At 37.3% G+C, this 9525-nt stretch overlaps 1 protein-coding gene across 1 annotated transcript in view; it reads right to left on the bottom strand.

The window, feature by feature from the left end:
• The window catches only part of ANKRD12 (ankyrin repeat domain 12), a 39920-nt gene extending 38638 nt beyond the window's left edge, over window positions 1-1282 (bottom strand). The window contains exon 1 of the mRNA XM_018081645.2: window positions 1122-1282. Within this exon, the coding sequence (XP_017937134.2) occupies window positions 1122-1208 (87 nt within the window). The 5' untranslated portion in view covers window positions 1209-1282. The remainder of the gene's footprint in view (window positions 1-1121) is intronic.
• Between the last annotated feature and the right edge of the window lie 8243 nt (window positions 1283-9525).

The following is a 9525-nucleotide window of genomic DNA, read 5'->3' as shown; positions in this document are numbered from 1 at the left end:
TTTACTCTGTTATCTTCCTCTTCTTATCTAAGTAGTTCATCACAGTTATCAAAAACAACTACCTTCACCTCACTTTACTGGGACCCATAAAACAAACTGGGAAGAGACTAAAAAGTCTAAAGTTTTCTGTAATGCTTCTGGAAGACAAACAGTTTCAAGTAGATGCTGAATCTTCTAATCTTTTCCTATTTTTTTTAACCTCTTCCTGTCATATATCCATTCATTAAATGGTCTGACAGAGAACACAAATTTCAACAAAAGAGTAAGTATGACCACACACATACATGTAAAATCCTTTTCTAGAGAATACAGTTTTAAAGACTGTTGGGAGATAAATGGATTTGCTCTCCTTAGGGCAATATACATGTAACTCATCATTCACAATGCAGAATATTATTCCAGCTTCTGTTACTCATTAGTACCACAGATAAACCCACAGTCTATTGTACAAGTCTACTAAGCAGATAAATCAGAGAATTGGGTTATTTGTAACTTGGTTTCAGAAGTTTGAAAATTATGGGATACTTCACATTTATAAACAACAAACCATCCTTCAGCATCACTGGACTTCCCATATTCCTTCATTCTCCAACATGGATTGTACAATTTTTAAAGTAACTCCCCTGTATGCGAGTTACTCTTAACCCTTCTGCAGCATTTGGCTTTCAAGTCCTCCTTAACAGAGGGAACAAGTCCTTTTGTTACAAAGGAATATAAGAAACTTGTATTTGTTCATTGGCCTGTGCTCTGTCACAGGCCTTCAAAAACGTTTTGTCTGTTTGTTACAGAGAGTAAGACGTTGTAAAATTAAATAAAATATGGATAATCGTTCTTGTGAGTGTATAAAGACTTCATACTAGCTAAGATATGAAGACTCTACACTAACTTACATCAAATTAAACCAAAGCATCCAGCTTCTTTTTCAATTGTTGCAAATGACAATAAAAGGCGTAAGTGCTGCCCCTTACAGATAAAGTAATGTAAAAAGTACAATTTTTTTTCTGCACTCAAGATATCAGAACACAGATTCATATTTATTTCTTCCCATTACAGCAACAAAAATATTGACACATGCTCTTCATTTCACTGAAATTAAATGGACGTGAATGCAATTTTGTTACCTTTCTTGCAGTTGTTTTTTCCACCATGGTGATATTGCTGTCAGAATTTTCAACTTGAACTGTTTTTGTAGACCCAATTTTGGGCATTTTATAGCTGTTTAGCTAGCAGTATCTTGTATCAGTGGGTTCATCCTGTGTCTGAAAAACAAACAAACAGCATTACATAAATATACACACTGCAGTGTCATTTCAGGACAAACGTTACTGCAGATGGTAGCAGAGCTGAATAGTACCCCAAAAAAGATGTCTAATAATGACACCTGACTTCAAGCATCCCACTCACATGCAGCTCAAACCTTGGGGGAAAACCCCAAAAGGTCTAACATGGTTTTTGCTGGGCACAATGTCATCAGAAAACCATCAAGTCAGATGCTGAAGTGCCTCACCCCTCTCGCCCCTCTAACTTACCTTTTTGACAGACTTAACACTTACAGCTATTTTAATAGGTTCACAGGTTCAATATCTCACTTATTTTAAAGACTAGGGAGATTCACAAGAGCATTTCTAGCAACACTGGGAAGAGAAATTAAGCTTTCTAGCCTGGGAAACTGAAACACTGTCTACTTAAACTGCTATGGAAAAAAAGGTGAAATCTTGGTGATTTACTATTCCTTCTGCTGGATCAAGAGATATCTGCTAAAAGAAAAGTCTTCTAAAGCTTAGGCCTGGAACTAGAAGCCTTAATTTCTACTGTCTATCAAATTAATTACATAAGACACCACTATATACATATATCTATATAAAGCTTCAAGAGCTCTGTAGTGTTTCATCTCCAGGGTACACCAAACAAGCGTCATTACAGATTCACGTAATGGAAAAGGTTCAACTCGCTCTTCCACAGAATGAAGAGCCACCCTTCTTGTAAGAGTGCCTGAGAGGAAAGGTCACATGAGAAGTAAAACTGCATTTGATGTCACTTTAAAGCTGGTGCCATTTTATAGATCTTTTTGAGATGATGTATTATATTGCAAATATTTATGTGATCACAGCCTTACTGTGCTGTAGTAATTTTATGTCTCCACAAGTCATCGTTTCAGGTGTGACATTTCTGTTGTTGCTTCTGTCTCTGTTACAGAACCAGGGACGCTATTTTGGTTTGACACAGTTAACAATAGAAACTGGTATTTTCTCTTTGGCAGATGACTGAGAAAAATGCTTTCCATACTAGACCTGACACACAAAATGCAGACACTCAAATAAATTTCTACATCCCACCCACACATCCATCCCCCACAAGACCTTAACTATGGGAAATTCCCTTACAGAATATGGTCAAGATTAATATTATTGTTTACAACAGTGTAACATCTTACTTTCTTAATCTCCCAGAACAGGAGAGGAAAAAACAGAGGGCAAGGAAAGTTCAAAATGCTCCATCCTAAAGTCAGAAAATTAGGAAATGCTGCAGTGAGGTCTGCACTTTTCCTCCCTTTCATACACATCTGACAGTTTTTTGTTTTGTTGGTTTTTTTTTTCAAACTAACCACAAGCTTATGAAAAACAGGAAGACCTTAACTAGAAACTCTCGCATTCAATAAACTGAATCTTGTCTCCACTGCGATACAAGATTTAATATTGCCAAATTCCTACTGTTCTACATTTACCCAAGACAAAAGAAACATTATTCCATTCATTTATGTAGTGTCAATAAGATTTATGCAGCCCTACTGATACAGAGAGCAATTGTTCAATTTTAATGTACATCAAAGCACATGGTTATCTGCCTTTCTTTTTATTTGCTTTTCATAACAGCTGCAGGAAGAAAAATGTTTATTGGTTCAACGGAGAGTACTCTAGAATGAGTTTCTCATAGTTTACAAACACATTTCTTAATCCTAAAAGAAACAAGTTACTATCTTCACAGAAAACTACTACTGCAATGATTAGACCAACAAGTATCTCTGCTTCCATAGGTTTAGAAAATGACACAAGTCATAAATCTGCTTTTGCTCAGTTAGCTTCTCAAATAATCTCTTTAAGTTTTCATTTGTAAGAATTCCCATTGTATATATCATCACAATTAGAACTACTTTAAAAAAGATCAACATGTCAAAGTTATCCTTACTATTTTCATCAAAATATTTCTCATTGCATATGCTGCTGTTTCCTTTTCTTCTATTTTTAATGCTACTTGACTCCCTGAAACTACCTCCATTCCTGCTTTGCTCCTCTTCCTCTCCCAGTTTCACATGCCATTCCATGGTATATGACAGCAAGAAGCCCAACTTCACGAGTTTAGTAAAATGCATTAGCTTAGGCTTGGCTCCATTGCTCTTATTTGCCTCACCAGCAGGGGCTAAACACCAGCAACTGAACTAGAGTTCTCCTTCACAAAAGGCCTGGTCTCCCTGCATGTCCTCTGAAGCAACAATTTACTTTTTTGAATGGTAGACCAAAAAAATCCCAACCTCAAGTTGCAGGTATTGCATAGGGGCAAGAGGATTACGAAAACACTTTCCAAGTAAATTTAAATTAAAGGTATTTTTAAATAATAAAGTTAGTTCAAATAATATACAAGTATAGGTTAATGAAAACAGAAAGCATCGGATGTTTCCATTGTCTTCATCAAATGATCCAATGGGTAGAAACTGATGTACAGGAAGTTCCCCCTGAGGAAGAATATGAGGAAGAACTTCTTTACTGTGTGGGTCACTGTGCGGGTCACTGTGCACTGCAAAAAGGTTGCCCAGAGAGGTTCTGGAGTCTCCCTCACTGGAGATATTCAAGAGCCATCTAGATACAATCCTGTGCCATGTGCTCTATGATGACCCTGCTTGTGAGCAGGGAGGTTGGACCAGATGATCCACTGTGGTCCCTTCCAACCTGATCCATTCTGTGATTCTCTGATTAAAATTAAATGTGAATTCACTAAATTCTTGACTCCAAGCCAATTATGTTTTGGAAAGAAAACTGCTTTGGAAGTTCATTAAAACTGAATATCATAAACTGGGTTATTAAAGCAGAACAACCACAACTACCACACTGACACACAGTAGGTATTTCCATTAAGTGTTTTATGTACCAGATTGCTATTGCACAATGCCTGTGTGAAATACTTTTCAAACTGACTAATGCTTCAAACATTTGAGAAAAAAATATTTTTCATAAAGGGTAGGTTTTTTAAATTATTAAGATTACTATGATCCAAAAATCAAGCAAACTATTCAACTTGTGATTACATAACATATATATATATATAACAATAAAACTCTCCCCCAAAGAAGTGATTTTACTGACATTTTAACTTTATTTCTGTTTGCCTGCAGTTCAGTGCCATTTCAACTCATGGTCTAAACACAAACATTTGCATTCAAAGGGAAAATGTAGAACATTAACAGGGTCTTCCAGGGAAACCTAGATCTGTCTGCTTTGAGTTTCCTTCAGGGCTGTTTCTTAATGCAATTACTGGTTTATTAGGCAGTCCTGATGGCACATTTCAAATCAGCAGAACCCTAAATTAAAAGTTAAAACTCTTTAGATTCAAAATTATTCTCCTCTGTCACGACAAGCAACGCCATCACTTTTCATTTGACACACTGGCAAAGCTGTGCTTTTTCTCTGACAAACTGATCTACTTCAAGCTTTTCAATAAAACAGAATCTGCTTCCTATTAAAGAAATGTCCCTGCATGTAACAAAACCAGATATTCTGATTTTATGTTTGGACATCTTTCCTGCACGTTCGTTACCAGTTGTCAGTATTCTACTATTTGAAACACTTTAAATCTTTTTTCTCAATCATTTTTCAACTAAAGGAACTAAAAAATTCTATTTTCTCCTGAAAGTAATGAAGGTAAGCGTTTAGACAGATCTACAGGAGGTGTCATAAAAAACTAGGATGATTTCATATAAAAAAGCTTGGCCAACAAACAAACAACCACCCCCCAAAACCACCAGAATTTCAGATGTAATTAGCTACAGAAAATTAGGCACATACTAAATCTCTAGTACCAACAAGTTATTGTATTAATTTGTATAAGCTTACATCTAGCATTAATTAAAGGGCTTGCCTTTACTTATGTAAAAAAACCCAGAGAATTCATACAGTGCTTTCAGCCCAGTCTTCTGAGAAACTGAGGCCCATGTATTTGAGTTACTTGCCTATGTATGATTCACCAATGACTTTCAAGCCTATAGATGGATTTTCTTCAAATTTGACAGCAGTGTAAAGTTTTCAAAAAATCTTAAGCAGTCACAGATTTAATGGAAAGATGTGGTTGGTGAATAATCATAATAATTATAATAATAATCAATCACTCATTTCCCTGAGGGAAGGTTTCAACATGCGCTTCATGCCATACTGGCTGTAAGAAAACTCCACATTGGATGGCCTTTATAAACCATTTTTCTTCTCATAGTTACAGGGGAGTCTCAGTTGAGACCTGCGCTTTACCTGAGTCCATCACCCACAAGACATAAATTTCTTAAGCATGGTTAGTTCTGGTGCTCACAGAACTACTTGCTTCCTTTCTGGTTCACAGTGCATGCTTAACTTCTTATTCCTGCATGTCTTCCCCGTAACACATACAGCAAAAGGTTACACAATGCTTAGGGAAAGTTTTTTTTGGTAGCCCTGTTGTACAGCTGATCTTGAAGGTCAGCTCACTGCAACTACTACACCAAATCAAGGGGGCACAAGACAGAACTTCTGTGAGAGCATAAGTAGTAGATGGGTTAATTTCCAAGAAACTCCATTTACCCTTGTGCTCTGGAAGTATTTACATTTAAAAAGTAGAGGATCTAGAATAAGGCCATCTTCCCAACTATCTCTGTTATCCCATATTTCCCATATGTTATTTCACCTGCAGAGGAAAAAAAAATAAAGAAGAAAAATATCCCTCTCTTCCAATAGGGATTTACTCCAGACTGGGAAACAGTGAATCGACTGTACCAAATAGTTGACAGATGTGCTTCAGAATGCTTTGATAAAATTAAACTACTGAAAATGACAGCTAAGGCTACATTTACATTAGCAAGAAGTAAAGAATTATCAAGAGCGGATCTGTAGAGTGGAACAGCTGGTAACAAAAATTCAGAATTTACACTAGTCACATTTAGCAGATTTGTTCTGGACTATTTCTAGTTCAGTTCCATGTACTAAATGCACATTAAAGATTGGAGCACATTCAACACATTCTTAAACACATCTCCTCAGCTTAAAAGAGGAGGAATCAAGCTCTGAAACCACAGAGGGCACACTAAACTACAGTGAGAGGATAGTCACTGATACAAACTAAGAGATGGATCTGCTTTCCTTTTAGCACTCTCCTCCCTCCCGCCCCTAAGAATTTGTCTCATCCAAGTTTATTTTGAAATGATTTAGATCTTAAAGCTATTAAGAGTCTATAATGGAAAGGAAAAAAACAAGTTGGTGGATGAGTATAAGAGAGAGATGTCTAAGAACAGCTGAACTGAGAGAGAGGCAGGCAAAAGCCAGCATTACATATTCTGTTCAGAGAAAGCCAGCTGGCCAACCCGTATGTACACACTGGCTAATTAAGAAGTATGTAGGTAGCTCACGCCCAGCCATACCAAATGTTATCTGCATTCTGGTGGGAGTGTGTCAAACACAGATGAGGTTAACACACTGGGAGAAAGGGAACGGGCGCAGCACAAAGGACCAAATATCTACAGAAAACTGGTATTTTTAAATACTATAAGGAGCAGAGTTTAAGCAGAAAGGTATTAGCAAAAAGATGTTCATTTAACTAAGTTTAACACTGTTCTTTTGTTATCAGGAAAGTGTAAATTACTTCAGTATTTTATTTCACAACAAAAGCATCCTTCAGCAAACAGCTTAGAGAAGCAATTTCTTTCCAAAAGGGAGGTTAACTAACTTCGGCATTCCTAATGCTAAATGAAACATATGATGGGAGATGTAACATCATTGTCAATTTTTTTCTTCTTATGGAATTCAGTGCTTCTACACACACAGCTACTCAGCCAGAACCTACAGCTATACAATAAAACAGCTCCTGGTAAAAGCACATGTTACCAGATCAACACCTATCTTTTCACATACAGTGTCCAGAAAGAAAAAAGGGCTTGAAACAGAACAAGAGATTATTTAGGATATTTTGGTTAGAGGCTGGGGATGTGCTAAGAGGCACAAAACCAGCAATTTGGGACCATGGGGAAAAAGACCATTCAGGTTACAACACACAGCAGGAGGGTGGTAGAATCCAGTAATACAGGGTTGGGTTTATCTGCACTGGGAATTTTAAGATATATAAAAAGGACATCTGTCTGTATCTTAACCTGATAACTTCCCACACAGAAGCATATCTGTGAAGACTAAAACTTCAGATTAACTAAACGACAGAATGTGACTGTGATAAGGAAGAAGCAGAAAGACTTTGAGAGAACACGTAAGAAGGGATTGCTCTTGAGAAGAGAGCACAGGGGACTCCATGATCAACATACAAGAATTTTTTCCCAAGACCACAGAACACAAACCAAAATTCCTTAGTTCTTGCCATTTTTGTGGCCCTGTAAAAAAGCACAAGCGTTCCATATCTTTCTCATTCTAATGGAGAATGACAAGCTTACTACTGTGGTCAGTTTTCCTACCTCCTTGGACAGATATACTTGTAGAAACGATGTCTTAAACACTGCCAATGTCTCATGAGAATGTCAAAATGATGGTAAAGGATGGGACATCACACAGGGCATGCACTTCAAAATCTCATCAGAACATTATACAAAATGCTGTTCTGAAAGGTCAACATTTCAGAGTGACTGCAGCCACAAAAATATTAGTCTTTTTATGAAGGTCTTCATTGCAGAGGACTATATAAACACAGCTATTCTATAACTCAGCAGTTTATTTGATCTTTACAATAAAGACAATGAAAGGGTTATTAAAGGCTTCATTTAAGCAGAAATAGTTTTAGGTTTCTTGTGCAGAGTCCTATGAAAACAGTGTTATGTGGATCCCCCCCCCCAAAAAGACTTCCTCTCAACCATTTAGCAGCTGAGGGTGCTGCTGGGGGCCGACATGCACGTTACTGCTAAGCAGCATTACGGAACATTTTAACTTAAGTCAAGGTTGCGTAGGTATGAGATCTAGATAGTAAAACATTTTGTCCAAAAGCTGATAATACATTAGACATATGCAGCTATAATGGACTAAACATATACTGCAGTACACTCCTACTGGGAAGGCTGCCTCCTGCTGCAGGCTAGAACCATATTAACCTTTACAAGCTTAAAGGAAAACACAGTCTGCCTAAGAAAAGATTAAATAAAGGCTATTTGCGTACACTGTACTATTTGAGACTATATTTTTATCGTCACCATTTCCTGTATGTGGTGTACACTGCAATACCTTCAAATACAACAAATAGAACAATTTACCGGGTACTTTTTGCCCTGCACTCCATGGTCTCGTACTCACAATTCAGTTTTCTAGCAGTAACCAGCACACAAATTACTGACCACTGCTGGCTTCAGGTCGCACACCAATTTGGTATGCTGGAGAGAACACTGACTGAATGATACATACAGTGGCTTTTACAGATGAAAGGTGACAAGAACATTTTTATTTGGAAAATATTCACAAGGTCTTTTCACATGATTGTGACGGTTCAGTGCATGCAGATTCCAGCGTCAGGGTTATGATGAAAGAACTGAACTCTAACACAGCCTCAAACTAATGGTGCCTAAGGCAACAGTCTGTTGCTGTATTAAGTGCAAATGCAGCACCCAGCATGGACTCAAGTCACAAATTTGGCAGACTTTACTGCATTTGATAATAAAAAATATGACAAAACACTCTTGGTCCAGAAGTGAGAAATTATTTTTTGTTACAATCTTCCTTTAAGATTTGCGCAATACTTGGGACTGTGTGGCCAGAACATGCAATGCTGAGATTAGTTCTACTCCTGTCTTTGTTATACCTATTGTGCAACATCAGAAACAGTGCCTTACCCCTCCCCTGCAGCAGTTCTCCCTACCCGATGTAACAGGATACACTAAAAATCAAAGAAAACAAAACATCAGCCTAACAAACACACCTTTCAGAAATATATGCCAGGAAACAAGTTGGATATGTGTATTTCGGAGACTCCTCATGTACTAGCTAATAGATGGAATAGACTACTAGACTCACTGTCCTGTCAGAGAGTGCTTCCACATTTTATTTTGAAATGTTTAGATACTTGAGATCCAAACATATAAGGTTTGGACACATCTTACCACAATAAGCAAAATAAACTATTTATCTGAGCTTCATCTTATAAAAGTGTCCTTTATAAAATAAAGTATAACAGTGAAATAGGCATGGGCAGTGACCACTCAAAATCTCCAGAACAGCTTTTAATATACTCTGAAGTACCTACTCATCACATGCCAGACTACACTACACAGGGCTAGGATGAAGTCCCTAAAAAACAGCCAACACTCAG

The sequence above is a fragment of the Manacus vitellinus genome, unplaced genomic scaffold, assembly GCF_001715985.3.
Source record: "Manacus vitellinus isolate BGI_N305 unplaced genomic scaffold, ASM171598v3 scaffold_1_pilon, whole genome shotgun sequence".
NCBI lineage: Eukaryota > Metazoa > Chordata > Aves > Passeriformes > Pipridae > Manacus > Manacus vitellinus.
The sequence above is the reverse complement of the archived record's forward strand: the minus strand, read 5'-3'. Positions and strand labels throughout refer to the sequence as shown.